The sequence below is a fragment of the Danio aesculapii genome, chromosome 4, assembly GCF_903798145.1.
Source record: "Danio aesculapii chromosome 4, fDanAes4.1, whole genome shotgun sequence".
In the NCBI taxonomy this organism is placed as follows: domain Eukaryota; kingdom Metazoa; phylum Chordata; class Actinopteri; order Cypriniformes; family Danionidae; genus Danio; species Danio aesculapii.
In genome coordinates this window covers 35522332-35540351 of record NC_079438.1, presented here as the reverse complement: position 1 = coordinate 35540351, position 18020 = coordinate 35522332, and the positions used below count along the sequence as shown (strand labels likewise).

Genomic DNA, 18020 nt, shown 5'->3' with positions numbered 1-18020 from the left:
ATAACCTGTGAAACTGTTTGGCAAATTGCTTCTTTTGTCAACTGGACTGATATGATTGCATTTCTTTTTTTATTCCATAACTCACTAATTCAAACGATCCATTCAAAGGAGGTCTTCTAACGGTTCACAACCAAGAACGGACAATAGTGTCTGGATGCAGCCTTTATGATGCAAGATGAGACTGCATATCTCAGTGATACAATGTCAGACCCAATGCTCTCAATGAATCTAGTAACGTCACTGTGAAATGTAGAATTAGGGGGTGGGATTAGAATCATTAAAATCATTGCATGCAGTTCAGATTGCATCTGCACCAAGTCTGCAGTCAGACCTCTCAGAACGGCAGGTCCGCAGAGCTTGATTGATCAAAAATATTTTCAAAATTGTCCTAGGACAAGGATGTTGTACAATAGTTTTAAGACAACTTTGATGACAGGATTTGATCTACTTCAAATGTTGGCTATAAAGAAGGTTCACTTGTTTTCTTTTAGAATTATCATTATCAACATTTTGTAGTAAGCTAGTGCATACGTTTTCATTCATTCATTTTCTTTTCGGCTTAGTCCCTCCATTAATCAGGGGTCGCCACAGCGGAATGAACCGCCAACTTATCCCACATATGTTCTACACAGCAGATGCCCTTCCAGCTGCAACCCATGACCGGGAAACACCCATACACTGCCATACACACACACGCAGACAATTTAGCCTACCCAATTCACCTTTAGCACATGCCTTCGGACTTGTGGGGGAAACCGGAGCAGCCGGAGGAAACTCACACAAACACAAGATGAACATGAAAACTCCACACAGAAATGGCAACTGACACAAACGAGGCTCAAACCAGCAACCTTCTTGCAATGAGGCGACAGCACTACCCACTGAGCCACCTTGCTGCCCCTAAATAAGGACAGACCACCCTGCATAAGTTTCCATAATAAAATAAAATGTTTTCTTTAATAAAAATATATGCTTATATTACTTAAATCAGTATATATATATATATATATATATATATATATATATATATATATATATATATATATATATATATATATATATATATATATATATGTAGCTTATCCCTTTAATACTGGGTACGCTTTAATAATGTGTCTGTACTTTTCGATTTGTGTAATTCGTCCACTACTTCATCCACTACTGACACATCTTGAATGGCTAGAAGAAGGTATGTAACAGTAATAAAAGAAACAAAAAATACCAAAGCAAAAAGAACTGTTAATTATCTTAAAGCCTTAAATCTTCTCTTTGAATAATTGTAATTTTTATATTGTATTTATTTTGATGTCAATTTAGTTTTATGTTATTGCCCTTGTATGTTTTGTGTTCTAAACTTGCAATAATAATGATAAAAAAAAACATTAACAGCACAAAAGTTTTGGCATGAAGTGCTACCCCTTTACAATTAATGGTGCGGTTCCGCCGCACAAAGTCACATGACCATAATCAGCAGGTGTTCATTAGTTTCACTGTCCCTACCTGCAAATGGATCATCTTTCTGAAGTGCCAAACGCTGTAAAACAAAACAAAACAAAACAAAATACAAAGTAAGTCTTAGATATAAACATGCCTGTCTTTTCTTTCTTCCAAAATGAAATGTTATTCCCCGAATAGCGCGTTGTTCTTTCCTATAATGTAATGTGTATCATTATCGTTAGCTTAAAACTTCCTCCCTGTTAAGGTCCATCCTGTTATATGAAGTAAGTTAGACTGAGACTGTCTGCACTGAAAGAACGCAGCAAAGTAAACGTTTCATATCGATTTGTCTGTCATTTTAGAGGTATTGAGTAACGCTATGTCATAAATAAATGGAGGTTATATAGAAATATAACTCATGCAGTGTAAATAGTAGGCTAACGTTAGTGTCGATTATTATCATTATCGTGTTATCGTATCAGTCGCGCATCACTGCACTTTCTGCCAATGATACGCTTAAGGACAGGCATAAAGGGTAGTACTGACATCTGGTGAAGCATTCTTATAATAGTGAGGTACTGCATGACACATAACCTACTGTATTCCAGCTACTTTTTCCAGTTCTGCCTCCCTCTTTCAATTTTATCTTTGACCCTGCGCCAAACTTTAGTCATCCTTAAAAGAAATACACCATTTCACAAACCTTGAAAGCATAAGAGTGAGGTTTTTATAGCGTAAAAATTGCCCTGAAGGGATGTTCTGGAGTTTTTGTCATGGTCCTTGATGTTGCCTCATGGATCAGAACAATTTCTCCAGTCACAGTATATAGTGCTGCTATTCTGGCCCCAGTGTTCACTTTCTTGTGTCGCTCTCAGTGGTGTGTGTGTAGAAGAAAAACCTGTACACAGACTAGTGGTCTAGTGGTCTCAATTTTGTGGGACTGTGAAACATTACTTTGATGATTATGACTGATTTATGGAAAATATGCCTCAGCAGTCACCTAAAACTTGATGTGAATGAACTAGAGTATAACACAGTAATATTAAAATATCAATATAATATTTAAAAGCTGGAATCTGCTTGATCAATTTTTAAATATTAATTTGTGTAATGGACAAGCTGAATTTTCAGTTTTACTGGATCCTTCATTAATAATTATGATACTCTGATTCTGTGCTCAAGAATAATTTCTTATTATCAGCGTTGAAAGCAGCAGTTCTTCCTAAAGGTTTAGTGTACCAGGATACTTTGTTTTTGTAGGATTCATTAATTTATAGAAATGAAAAAAGAAAGCATTTATATAAAAGAAACTTTGTTAAAACAAAGAATAACTACTCTAATATAATAAATATTCTGTAATTTTGATACACTTTCAAATACAGTAGAAAGACAAAGCATTTTTTGTATCTTTATGGATTTTTAGCAAAAAATAAAGGCAGTCGTATGTATTTTTAGCATTATTTACACACGAAATGCTAAAATGCAGTTTGGTGTAAGAATTATATATATATATATATATATATATATATATATATATATATATATATATATATATATATATATATATATATATATATATATATGTGTATGTATATATATATATATATATATATACATATATATATATATATATATATATATATATATATATATATATATATATATATATATATACATATATATATATACATATATATATATATATATATATATATATATATATATATATATATATATATATATATATATATATATATATATATATATATATATATATATAAATCAGGCATAGAAGAAGAATCTTTTCACAGTGTAGCCACCATTAGGTTTTACCCATTTTCCATCAAGAGTTAATCATAATTAAAATATAATACAGTTTAATATGATAACTTAACGTATAAGAATCAGTATGTTGCTTTATTATTTACATAAATATAATATTTGAAGATTTTTTGACTCAAAACTTTTCTTGCTTTTTATTGGATTTCTATGTATATAACAAAGAATTAATTTGCTGTAGGTAATTTGATCAAACATGAATATGAAACCTCACATGTTTTAACCAAATTGTATATTTGCAAACTAGCCAAGGGATTTTAGAACCTGTCAGAGATGCTATGGTTATAAGTGCATTAATATGTGAAGGAATCTGAGAACTTCTATTATGTATTTACAGGGGCCTGATGCACAAAATGAGTTGGACAAACACCGGGTTGCACAGTAAGTTTTGGGTTAACAAATTCAACCTGGATGCTTAAGATCAGGTTACTGTAGGTGCTTTCACAATGTTTATAAATGACATAAGCGTTCTCTGTTAACTCATAGTTTAACCAAGAGTTTGTAATTAACTCTGGACAGCATGCACCTGAAATAGTGCTGCAAACAGCAAATCACATGACACATGAGAGTATCAGTTTGATTAATTTCTCATGGGAGTGTCAACAATTCACTTCTCTGTTGATTAAGATATCATTATTAGAAATACTGTATAATGAATTTAAACACATATACAAGGCAGAAATAAACACTTCTGATCCAGTGAAAGTTTAGGAAGGCAATTTATTATATAGTTATATCATTGCATATCAATCATTTATTTTAATAATGCAGGTTCACAAGCAGCTCAAAAGACAGACATTTTAAAAGCTTTATATATTAAAGGAAAATGTATGCTAATATGTAAATGCTTAATTAAAGCCATTAGCAATTTATCAATTGAACATTCTAAACTGTTTGAATATTAAATGTAGTACAAGTATAAATCACTATAATTGGTAACACTTTAAATCAGTTAATGTTAATGTATTTACTAACATAAACTAGTAATACATTTATTATGACATTTATTCATCTTTGTTAACATTAGTTAATTTTGTTTAAGTCCAATCAATGTTAGTTTATGTTAACTTAGAGTTCATTAACTAATCTTAACAACCCCAACATTGGATTTTGATAATGCATTAGGTAATGTTGAACTATGATTAATAAATGCTTTACAAGATTATTCATACTTAATGTTAGTAAACAAATTAACTGTATAAAACTAACAGACCATTATTCTAAATTGTTACCTTAATATTTGTATAATATAAATAAATATTTAGCAACAGAATATAATTTTAACTCAAAAATACTTTTATTGTAAAGGTTTTAATTTGGAGCAAGAAATGAGCACTGCGGGTGGCTTTATTGCATTGATTCAGTTTGGGTAGGCGATCTAAAGGTATACCAATCAAAACCAACCTACCATCTTGAGCTACAAAACTCAGTGTTTGCTCGAACTAACTACAAACTTACTTGGATAAAAACCCTGGCTTTGTGCAACAGACCTCAGACTTACGATCTCTTTCACTCTTCATGATTTCTGCAAAACCGCACTGAAAAATTGATAAATGAAAACATGTCTATTTTGAGACACAAGATTATTTTCAACTGTGAGAGCTAATGAAGCTATTTTTCACTGTGACATTTAAAAAAAACTGAGGATAAATAGTTTATTTACAGCTTACAGTTACACTTATAGTCTAAGGTGCATATTTTGAGTGCAACTATGAGAATCAAATTCACTGCTGTATAGCAGTCGCCTTCAATAAAAGAGCTCATTCGCAACCACAGGCAGCAGCCACATGATCGAAATGTGAAAATGTGAACTTGATGAATGAGTAATGCAAGGCAGTACTTATCAGCACTTCAGCATGGGGTTATGGGAAGGAAGAAAGTGTGCTCATATTTTCCAGAAATTCTTGTCACCATTCAGCTTTGAACACACTGATCCAATCAGACAATGACTGGTCAGTTTTCCCCCCTATATTGTCAATTTCTTTTGGACTGAGAACAACAGTTTGGCTGATTTGTCAGACCTTAACTATAACTTTTCATTTTGGCACCACCATAAATAATATCAAGGTGGAGAGATGTTTTTTTTTATGGTATAATATTGCTATCCTGTTGTTTTACGAACGCTCAACAAAATAGAGTGATAAACTGAACTCATCCAGAGAAAGAGCAGACGGTTGCAGAATTGTTTTGGCTTGTGCTGTATACACTACAGCTGTTTTATTTGGTCGTCTGTCAAGCCTTTTTATGTCATTTGTTGCACTTTTTCCCATCCAATGCAGTGATTCACAGAGTAACAGTCACAACAGAGCCTGAAAATTTGCGAATACTGAATATTTGCGATCTTTCTGTGTCCTGTTTTAGATACTAAGGCACTATGAAGCACATTTTATGTTTTCCCAAATTTCGTTAACATATAATTTTCTTCCTTAAACTCCATTTTAATTTATAGATTTTAATTGAACAGATTTAGTTTTTTATTAAAATTTATTTTTTCTTGTTTTCTTCTCTTTTATGACAAAATAATACAAACGCGTTACAAATCATCACTGGTAGGCCTAATGTAAAGCCAGGATGTATACAGTGGTTACTATGGACAAACATACAATATTACAAAGAAAACCTGGCGAGTGATTTTAAATTGTCTTACAAGACATCGTTAAATAAGACCAGAAGTCTTCCCACATTGGGATACATACAGGGACCCCTGATTTGTCCTTATTATGTAATTTGTAAAGTAAATATTCATACGAAGCAGTTTTAGTTATTATATTGACCCATTCTTTTAACTCTGGAATTTTGGGAGTTTTATTATGTTTTAAGATGACTTTAGCCATCACTGAAATCCCCACCATGATCACTGTGAACTCTCCTTTTGTAATATGTGACATCTGCTCCCTGTCTCCCAGTAAGCAAAACCTTGGTGACAGTGGTATTAATGTTCCAAGCCATTTACTCAGAATATATAGGGTTTGGGGCCAAAAAGGCTGAACTAGTGAACAGTTCCAATTACAATGAATAAATGTGCTTCTTTTTTGAAATTTCAAAGAAACGTTATTATTTGCCAAACCCATTCTATTGAGTCAAACAGGTGTGAAGTAAAACTTGTGAGTAAATTGTCCTCTAGCTTCTCTTACATATTTACCAGTATTTGAAAACACACTTTTCCATTTCTCATCCCCTTATTGCATTCTGAATATCCTTTTCCCAAATTGTCTTTAAGTGTGTGCAGTCAATGCTGAGCACATGGATGGTCATCTTGTAGAAAACAGAGGCTTTTTATTGAAGATGAGGCAGTGTTAGAAGGTCTAGGATATGGTTTCCATCTGTGTGTTGGCAGATTTTGGTTTTTAAATGCATGTCTAGTTATTGAAGGTTCTTCAATTTAAAAACATGTTTAGAAGGGTTAAATTGACAAAAATGTAATTAGTTTGAATCAGAATTAGTTCCAGATCTGTACAGGTAATTCAGATTTTACTGCATTGTAGAAATAAAAGGGCTAAATTATATACACTCGAAAAAACAACACAATTCTTGAGTTTTTTGGGGTTTAAGGTTTTATGTTTAATCCACTGAAATTTGTAAAAACAGTTACGTTTACTTGATCAATTTTTGGTGGGACAACATGAACGAATTGTGTGGAACCCAGCATTTTTTTACAGTGTTTGAAGAATTTAGAATCTGCTTCAAAAAATAAAAATAAAAAATAAAATCACGGTCATAAGAATATTAATGACAGTTTCTAGATTTACTTTTAGTGTATATGCTAATTTCTTCCAGTCTCATCTGCTGTTGTCTTTGTGTTTCAACGAAGCTCCTGTGGACTAACAGTGACTTCTTGGTTGACCTTTTTTGTTTTGCAGTTGAACCTTCTGGACTTCGGTCTACACCCTAACTCTACCCTCCGTTGCATGGTTAAAAGCATCAGGTAACTATTTTGCTATATCAAGTATATGGCATATATTAGTATTATTTCTTAATAGTTTCTTGATTTTGAGGTTATACAATTTGATATTGTATAACATGACTTGACAAATTGTATACAAAATGCTTGTTATATGCACAGTGAATTTTAAAAACATTTCTTTCTTAAAAATATGAAATAAATTATTACGCATAATTATTGTAAAACATTTCAGTCATTTAATGGTTATGCCAACATTTTATTTGAATATTCACAAAATATATATATATATATAAAAAAAATATTGAAACTCATAATTTGAATACTCTCATCATAGACGCACAGCATTCCTCTCACTGTCTATATAAAATGCATAAGTACAATCATTTAAAGGGATAGTTCAGCCAAAATTCAGTAATTTAAACAGCCATGCTTGCTTAACATGCAAGCCAATGAGCTTTATTCTTACATGAGTGACCTTATTTGATAAGCTCTACGTATGTGCATTGATCATTGTTTAATAAAGGGCTGGATTAAAAATGTCATGTAAGACAAAAATGATCTTGAATTAAACCAATCAGTGCACATGGATTACTTTTACCATGTCTTGATACTCTTACAATGTCGTACTTTTGATGTTGCTTTTTAGGTTGCTTGAAAAAAATATTTAAATGCCTTTATTTTTGCTCCAAAGATGAAGAAAATGATGAGTAAATGATGACATTAATGCTGTTTATGGGTGAAATATCCCTTTTATTAAAAAAGAAAAAACAAACAAGCGAAAAAAATCCACATCTTTGACCCATATGCACTTAACTTTGTATAAATATATACATAAACACACATACATATGCATTTCCCTCAAGTTATATCATCATCAATACCATAGAATGTCCATTGTAAAAACTCACTTTCAGTCCACTACTGACCCAATACAACAGAGATATAGGCACCTTAAAGAATTCCTTAATTAGCATCGACCCCTAATAAGACAAACCTGTGTTTGTTCATGATAACGGACAACTGACAGTGGCCTGGTCTGAATCCTCCTGTGACCTGTAGTTATCTTTAGCTAACTGTTTGATGAAGGTAGATATGGCCTCATTTGATACTATACAAAATAGAATTCAACAAAATGGTGTGATTGTGCAAGGAAAGCAAACAGCAGCTTATCACTGAAATTTAAACCTTTTTTAAAAAAAAGAGTCTTCGTTTCTTCTGAGAATCGCAGCAGTCCTATGGAAAATAAAGGCATGTATTATAGAATAGTCCCTTTGTGGCCATTTTCTTTTGTTGTTGTTGGTGCTATCAAACATGAAAATACAGCTTCTGAATCTGGCTGATTTGGGGAAAGAAAATGTAAGATTTTTTTCACATTATAACCGTCCTAACAACACTCGACCCAACAAGATTCCTGTATCAAGCAATCAAGCAAACATTTAAATGCCAGCCATTTTTAAGAGAAGAATAGTACACTCAACAAAATAGACAGATTTACAACCGAATTAATAAATAATAAACCTATTTAATGTTATTACAAGAACATACTGAGTGATTGATGATAATTTGCACGCTTACAGTTCTGATGTTTATATGTTGCTGGCTATTTTATTTTCAACATCTGAAGGACTTCTGTATCTGCTGTCATGTAAAAAGGTATTCAAACTCATATTGGTAGCAATTAACACTGAATAAAGCACAAAATAAGCACCTGAGGTGATCTTTGTCATGCTGTTTTTTCAGCCGTGACATTGCAGAAAAAGAAACCCTTTCATTCATTCATTCTCCTTCGGCTTAGTCCCTGTATTCATCAAGGGTTGCCACAGCGGAATGAACCGCCAACTTATCTGGCATACTGTATGTTTTATGCAGTGGATGGCCTTCTAGCTGCAACCCAATGCTGGGAAACATCCATACACTCTCACATTCACACACATACACTACGGCCAATTTATCTTACCCAATTCACCTATAGGGCATGTCTTTGGACTTGTGGGGGAAACCGGAGCACCCAGAGGAAACCCATGCGAACGCTGGGAGTACATGCAAACTCAACACAGAAATGCCAACTGACCCAGCTGGGACTCGAACCAGAGACCTTCTTGCTGTGAGGTGATAGTGCTAACCACTGAGCCACCATGTCACCTGGAAACCATTTCTAAAATAGTAAAACTGTGTGTCACCATTGTGGATGGTTTGGGCAAAAACTCCCTTTAACATTGAAAAGATACTTTTTTTATTTGTGTGTCACAGCATCGTGTGTAGTTAGGACACTGTGATACGAATGCAATCTGACCAGAAAAAGGATCAAATATTTGCCTGTTTGGCTATTTATTTCTACATGTGTGGTTTGTAGTAAATTGGGACTTGACTGAGACCAGAGTATTGACAATTTCATCTATTCATTTTATACCAGGGGTCTCAAACTGCCAGCCTATGAGCCATTTACGGGCCACCCTTCCTCTCCCTCCAGCCCGCACCTGACGTTAAAAATATAATGAGATTCTGCCTGCCAAAACATAGATTTTTGAACCACTATCATTGTTGTGCAGTCACGTCTAGCCACTTGGGGTATTGACCCGCCACCTAGTTGATGTTTATGGTACTGCATTCAGATTCGTTTTTCTTATATTTTTTCTCAGTGTACGGTCAGGAGTAACACACATGCGTTTTAATTTTTATGGCTGATTTAAACGTTAAAATATATGTCTGTAATTTCTCTATTTTTACTAAAGCTCTATTATAGTAAATATTCAAGGGTCGTTTGATTATTATCAGTTTTATACTATTGCATTTTGTTGTACAAACACTTCTTTATGGCTTGCACGTTATGCTGGTGGTGTAACAAATGTGATCAGTTTGCTAATAGCTGATTCAAATGGTCCCATTTAATAGATTTTTTTCATACGCTTATTAAGATTTGCATAAAAACTATGTGCATAAGTAAAATTGTACTGCTACTTGAAATGAACTTGTTAAAGTAAATGTGAATGTGTACATTCTTTTTCCCTCTTTGCTGTAGTTTTACAAAAAAGAAAGAAATTGAGAAGAACAATTGCCAGTAAAGTCACTTAAGTTACCCAAACTGTTTTCTGCTGTTCTAACACTATTGGGACAATACAATTGGTTGGGACAGAATAATAATTATTATGCCTATTATTTGTAGTATTTTCATAGCAATTTAAACGACCCCTTCAATATGTACAACAAGAAACAAAAAGCATACTTTTTGTTAGGTTTCCACTTTTTTGTGCTTGCATGTTAAAACGGTCCTGCTATGAATTGTCAGTCACTGAAATGGCCCCCCCATCAATTTGAGTTTGAGACCCCTGTTTTATTCAAGCTGCCAGTCTCCTCTTCATTTTACAGTCTCAGTTGTAGTAAGTGTGTTGGACAGCAGGGCGGCACTGTTGTTTTCTGGGAATTTTTCCTGATCCATCAGTCCTCACATGGATATAAAAGTAAAGTTGTGCTGCTTCCCAGACTCTGTAAATGTTTGATCTTTAATATGACGTAGGTGTCCTCATGTCACTGGCCTCGAAATGTCTAATAGAGTCTCCATGCTAATTGAACGCTCCATGCTAAATGTTGCATTATCCATCGGGAGCTTTCTGCAGCCATTGGTAAAACTGTTCCTGGAACAGGATGTGCCATTTTACATTGGCTTGAACGATCTCAACGGCTCGAGCGAACGCAGGCACCGACTCTCCTCCGCTGGTCAAGATGAACTCTTTCAGCTGAGAAGAAGATAAACAATTCTCATTAACATTATCATATGTATCAGAGATTGTGTGTTTATGTTTGTAAGTGGCACCTTCGTCTCTGACTGATAAACAGCATTAGAATATATGACGCATTTACATGCAAATGCCTGATGTGTAATTTAGCAGATAACAATGATGTTTATGATAATGAGGTGTGGAAATGCATTCAAGTAAACAGAATTATCGGTGTTGTTTTAGTTGTTTGTCTGATAGGGAAGGACACGGGTTTCTGAAAAAAAAAAATAAAATTATGATAATATTTTCAATTGGTGATGTTGTGAGGTCTTGTGCATATGAAAGAATGTGCACTCAGATTTAGTATTCAACATCTTTGTTTAGTTTTAATCCATTTCAGAATTGCATTTCATAGAATCTTTCAACAGAAATGTAGAAATGCCAATCCAACAGTTAATGTGAATCTGTGGATGAAGTGCTCTGGCAGCAGCTGATTGTCAATGACAGTATGCTAATGCTCTGCTTAAGAAAACAATGAGAGGGTTCGTATTATCTTTTTATAAATGATAAGTTGTGGAAGGCAAAGTCAGCCGGATGAGAAAGTGCTGCAGTGAGAAGCATCAGCAGTCTGTTTCCTCTGGGACTGAAGCTGAATGAATTTGAATAAGTGAATATGTGTTACATTTCCTCTAATAAGGTTAAGAAGTTACAATGAAGAAATAACCCAACTAATCAGTCTAGGGAACATTTCTGCAGTCTCCAAACTGTACTTTTGCTCATATTACATATTGCTCATCTACTTTGCTCACACAATCTGCTGATAACATGGTTCACTTTTCGCAGTTTCGCATTTTTTTAGTGCAATTTGTGCGCAAATTGGTTGTAGACCATTGTCAATCTATCTTCTCTGTGCCGTGTCTCCTGTAAAGTACAGAATGTGTTCAGCTTGCCAAATTGACATTAATCTTTGATTGCTAGTAGTGTGACTCTGAAGTACTGTACTGTATGCTTGCAAGCTTTCTCCCCAACAAACCCCATAATGTCAATGAAACTTTCTGCACCATCGAAGGCACCCATGGTAGCACCCAAAAGACAGAGAAAGTTGCCAACCATTACAAATAAAGTTGGACTTCTAGACATGCTCATGGAAGGTAGAAATTTACTGAGTATTTAAACAAGAGAGTAAAGTATGAAAATGTTAATGCCTATCTGAGAAAGTAGTGTAGTGAGGGTTTTACAGTCTCAAAACATCTATGATAATTGTAAAAAATAAAGAGGACTACTTTGCGGATTTCACCTATTGGGGGCTATTTTTAGAACTATTTTTAAACGAGGGACCACTGTAGTTCATTAGTGTTTATATATAATTTTTACAATGGTGTGTAGATAAACAAGAAAATTTTCTGTTATTTTTTAAGCTTAGTACAGATGACTATTTCCATAGTGACCCCATTCATACTTAAACAGAAAATGTTGTGTTATGCATACCAAATCAAGTTGCAATGCCATTTTGTGAAAAAATACTTCTTTTCAGCACTCATATGTGACCCAAAACCAGTCATAAGGGTCAATTTTTGAAATTGAGATTTGCACATCACTTGATGTATATGTATATTGAATGAACAAATAGGTTTTCTATTAATATACTGTATACTCTGTTAGGAAAGGTCAATATTTGGCTGAGATTCAGCTATTAAATCTGGAATCTGAGGGTTAAAAACATCAAAACAGTGAGAAAATCACCTTTAAAGATGTCTTAATGAAGTGCTTAGCATTGCACATGACTAATCAAAAACTTTTTTGATATATTTACAGTTATCCAAATCCAAACAGCAAATCCAAACAGAACATGATCATTAATATTCTAATGATTTTTGGCGTAAAAGAAAAAAATATATAAAATTTTATGGTAACACTTTATTTTGATGGTCCATTTGAGTATTAGTAGACTGTCTGCTTAATATATGTTGATACTGCTCCTTCAACAGATATTTAACTGACTATAAAAAACTTAAAATCTAATGAAAATTGGTTGCAATGTAACTTAAATTCAACAAACGGACCATCAAAATAAAGTGTGACCAATTTTATTGACCCATATAATGTGTTTTTGGATATTTTGGTTTTGTGCTCCAGGGTCACATATACTGTAATGTTGTAGTCTGTTGCTGTTGTTAATATGTTAGTACAAATTCTTCATTAAATAGATTGGGAATGCAGTTTTAGGCTCTCAAAACGTTGATGCCATATAAATTAATGGCCCAATTGTGTAAAGATTTCCATGTTTATTTGAAAATGGTGTCATGCAGACTCACCTCATTCAATTCGGCCTCAGTATTAAGAAACTCTGTCACACCGCTGATTAATTTTGAGTTCATAAATAAAGCTTCTCCATACCTGCGAATGAGAGACGCAAACTATTTTATTAAAAACTTTGGGGAGCCTTTAATCAGCCCAGCAGTAAACAAACACCAGTAAATATTTCTCATAATTCGTTCTGGTCCTCCAACAACAAACAAGAAATAACATTCACCAATAAATATCTTATGAGAGTGTGGATGTAAAATTCATATCAGGGACTGAAAAGAAGGTTAAATTCACTGATAAGCAGGGATGAATAGAACTACATTCACCTGGAGTTCAAAATGTCCCACTTCTCTCTGAAATATCTCCATGCTAAATGTCTTCCCAGTGGATTGCGGGCCACATGTATGATGACATCAATCACATCCTGATCCGGCACAAGGTCTGACGTGAGGGACAGATTCAGGAGCCTGTGGACAACAAAACAAAATTCTGTCATACTTTAGGTACAATTTTCGCCATTAACAAATCATTAACTATGATTTTAGCACAATAAACCCCTAATTTGCTGCTTATTATTAGTTATTAATGTAGTATTTAGGTCTAGGTATTAGGTAGGATTAGGGATGTAGAATAAGATCATGCAGACTATGTACTTCATATGTACAAAATAAGCTACATAGTCTTAATAGGCAAGTAATAATCCACTAGTTAATGATGACAACTGGTATTTAAGTCTAAAGTGTTACCCAAATGTCCTTAGTTTGTAAGAATATATTGAAATCTTTATAAGTTATTCTAAACAAATCAGTTTCGCAATCTACTGTATTTGAGCCAATCTTCTCATTCTTGGTTGTTTTCCACAACATCCACTGACAGGCAGCAAAAACGCAATAATTCAAAAATGCTTTCAATGCTGTGAGTCCGCATCATCAAAAAGTAATTAATCGAGTTCAGACAGACCCATTCACTTTAAATTGGTGCAAAATGTCAAGTAGATGATGATGGAGGAAATAGGAAATGAGATGTTACACATAAAGACGTTCAAGTTTTCAATTTGCAATGACATGTGAGTTAATTTCTTCACCGTGATTTCAGTTCAGCTGCTCTTCCGGGCTTTTGACTTGCGTCATGAAGTCACTTCCTGCAGCTTTTCATTAACAACCTAGACATCATTGCCACGAGGATAAAGCTAACATCTGAGTGAAAACAAGCTTTTAGAATATTTTTCATTCGTTCAATCATTTTCCTTCAGCTTAGTCCCTTATTTTTCTGATAATGCACCTGTATGGATTAACAAAGTAGGATAATACTGTTTTAAGTATTTAATGTGTACATGTATGTCATAAGTGGGGTGTGGCCGAGAGCTATGGGAATAAGCTGATGAGCATCACGTGCCACCAAAGTCTCTTTGGCTGCATCCAAAATCGCAAACTTATATATTAGTTCGCTAAAAACAGTATGCAAGCCGAGTAGTATGTTCGAATTCATAGTATTCGAAAAACAGTATGTGAGGAGTACCAGGATGACCTACTACTTGCGGCGAGATTCTGAAGTGCGCATCCGATGCACCGTGAGAGAATTCATGAATGGGAGTGAAGCAATGCAACTGACTTGAGTAGGTTATGTGACTATGACAAAATGGCGATTGTAGTACGTAGTACGAGTTTCATTCATCCTACTCACATTTATACTGTATAGAACGTACTTTTTTTTAATAGTCGAGTAGTACATTCAAATTCAAATGCACTACCTACTGAGTAGTAGGTAATTTCAGATGCAGCCTTTGTGAATTATGGATGCCACCAAAGTGAATTCTATTCACTTGGCTGCCATGTTTACAAAGCAATGTTTGCAATCCAAATGAGTGGGGAATCCTGAAATCCCCAAAACTGCTTGCTTTAATTTTACAATAAAGTACATACTTTACATCAGCAACAAGTAGTGACCTGTCCCATTACTTTTGCTCTAATTACTACTTAAGCTCTAATTACATGAAAACATTTCCAGTTTGCTCTAGCTACTGTGCATGTGCAAAGATTGACAAAACCCCAGTCTCATTTACCGCTGTTTCAATTGTAACCAGAGGACATAGTTATAAATTTAAAAAAAAAAAAACAGAGACAGAACCCATAACAAAAAAATGGAACATGGAAAGGGAAGGACACAATATGTGACAAGTTCTGCAGTCCAGCTCAAAAGCACCCACATCACTGGCCTCGCTCCATTCACAATTCCATTTATTACTATATACTACGTTATATGTGCAGCTGTTATGTGCAAATTGGCATGTAAAGTGTGTTGTTAAATAAGTGTATAAGTGTTGCGATCCAGTGTGCCTTAAGGCTCAGGTGGATTAGACTTAATTTTCCAAGTTCAGCTCTGTCTTCAGCAGAATTTCTATGTTTTTGTTTTTGACCATGAAAATGTGTCATTTGCGCAAAATGTGTAAATGTTGACAATGTATACTGCATTTAAAACATTTACACATTTTGCGCAAAGGACACATTTTCATGGTCAAAAAAAAACAAAAACGTAAAAATTCTGCTGAAGACAGAGCTGAACTTGGAAAATTAAGTCTAATCCACCTGAGCCTTAAGGCACACTGGATCGCAACACTTATCAAAAGAAAAAAGAACATGGAGGAGGGGGATACAATTTACTTCATGTCATAGAAATCAATACCAAATGTACCCATGCACCCCATCCTTCACATTCAGTGATTGAAGCACATTTACTAGCTCACTCCAAGCAGGGTAGTTTTTCTCTGTGGTAGATTAAATATCAAACACACACACACATGTGCGCACACACTCACACAGCTCATCTGGGATGGGGCTTTGCTTGTGCTTGCGGTGTGAAATTTAAGTGTGCCTGAAATCAATGAACTGCTGCTAAAGGTCTTCTCTACTCTTTTAAGTCTGGCAGTAGAGCAAAGGTGGATGTCTGAATGCTGCAGTCAAATGTCTTCCATGTTTGGGGTTCTGGATAACCCTGAATGAACTGATATTAGAGTCACTTCAAATGCAGGCAGGTTCCTAATGTAATGTGTAGTTTCTACTTGCATGGCTTTTTAAATGAGACTCGCTGTTAAGTGTGTAATGTAGACCTTACTCTTGAGACCTCATTTGAGAAAAGCACTTAGACATTTGCACCTTTGGATCATGATCTGGATGTTTCTGAAATCACACAGTTTAGATAGCCAAGAATAAAGGGATGGAAATCCCAGTACAAATCCAATGGGACAAATTAGGGCTGGTAAGTGTGGATTCCTGTTCATTTACGCACACTGTGAGAATTATGGGTCTTCAGCAACAGCAAGTTGAAACTAGGAAGGTATATAAATCTTACTGGCATTAAGTCAACTATATACTATAAATACATCTTCCTAATGTGAATCAAAATCAATTCTTAGAGAAGAAAGATTTTGAAGGATATAGCAAATGTGAATAAATGTTTCCCCTACATGTTGTTTAGAGATAACAAACACTTTTATATCATGGAGAATGATATTTATTAACACGGTTTATACTCTCAGAGGACAGTCAACAGTAGATCCCCCCCCCCCCCCCCCTTTGAGCTTTGACTTTGTTACAGGTTCTCCACACAGCAGTGTGGCTATCACATCATGCTAATGCTATGCATTGTAGCCCTTGGTGCCAGTTTCTAATTATCACATGAGTGTTTTTAGCGCCTGTGTTTTTCTAACTATGATGTCTAACACTTCAACACCAGCACATCACTTCTGCTGCTGCTGCTAGCGCCACATCATTTGCTAATATTCATATATTTTTGTGATGTGGAAGAAAAAAATTTAAGTTAGCAACCAGATTTAAACTACTGTACCAGCAAAGTTGATCTTACCATGATCTGATCACACAAATGCAGTGTGTTCCTGGATCAAGAATTACAGTGTGTCAAAAAACACAGTCCTAATCAGTAACCAGTGTTGTAGTCAAGACTAACTCATTTGAGTCAAAGTCAAGACTCTATCCAAAAAAGGAGTCAGTCCTATTATAAGATCAAGACTTAGAGTTTTGGAATCTTGGCTTACAAACAATAGGTACTGCAACAAACTAGATAATGCAACAGCAGTTTTTCTGCACAAGCTTATTGATGAAGAGGAGAAAAGCAGTTAGTAGATATTGGGACGGTTAGGAGGGCACGATAAACAGAGGCCAGTTGACAAGTTTGGCCAAGATATGAAGAGTTTTTGAAGGAAATCCTGAGATTTTTATTGACCTCAAAGTTATGTCTCATCTGAAGTTTCTCATTGATAGTGTCACTATACTGATGACTTGAACCTTAACTCAAACACTCTTTGGATTAAAATCTTCATTCAGACCCAATGTTATTTTGGTTTTGACTGTAATATTATACTATACAGTGTGTCCTTGTCACTATACTGGGGCACTAAGACCCACACAGACTACACCTCTTTCAGCAGCAACCTAGTTTTCCCATATGGCCTTTCATCCGGGTACTAACCAGACACACCTTGCTTAGCTTCAGCGGGCAACCATGTGAAAGCTGCAGAGCGCTAGCTGCCTTAACCCTGTTCTGGCAGCTGATTTGAATGTTATCACTCGATTGAATTGCCGTTATCAGTGGTTATCATATCATACATATGGGCCAGTAGGGGCCTTCTGCGCCTACTGGTAGACTCAGAAGACTGTTATCATTCATCCACATGGTTAATCAGCTATAGATCACATACGACTGCGGCTGGAAGTTAATGAGAATTATTTATATTATTTATTAAATTTGCCATTAATTGCAATTTCTACCCCTTCCCCAACCCTAAACCCAATCGTCACAGT

At 34.7% G+C, this 18020-nt stretch overlaps 1 protein-coding gene across 1 annotated transcript in view; it reads right to left on the bottom strand.

The window, feature by feature from the left end:
* Positions 1-7496: 7496 nt before the first annotated feature.
* Positions 7497-18020, bottom strand: part of trhde.2 (thyrotropin releasing hormone degrading enzyme, tandem duplicate 2) — a 213450-nt gene continuing 202926 nt past the window's right edge. Inside the window, exons 17-19 of the mRNA XM_056455542.1 lie at positions 13530-13670; positions 13212-13293; positions 7497-10914 (exon numbers count right to left, since the gene is read on the bottom strand). Of these exons, the coding sequence (XP_056311517.1) occupies positions 10771-10914; positions 13212-13293; positions 13530-13670 (367 nt within the window). The 3' untranslated portion in view covers positions 7497-10770. The remainder of the gene's footprint in view (positions 10915-13211; positions 13294-13529; positions 13671-18020) is intronic.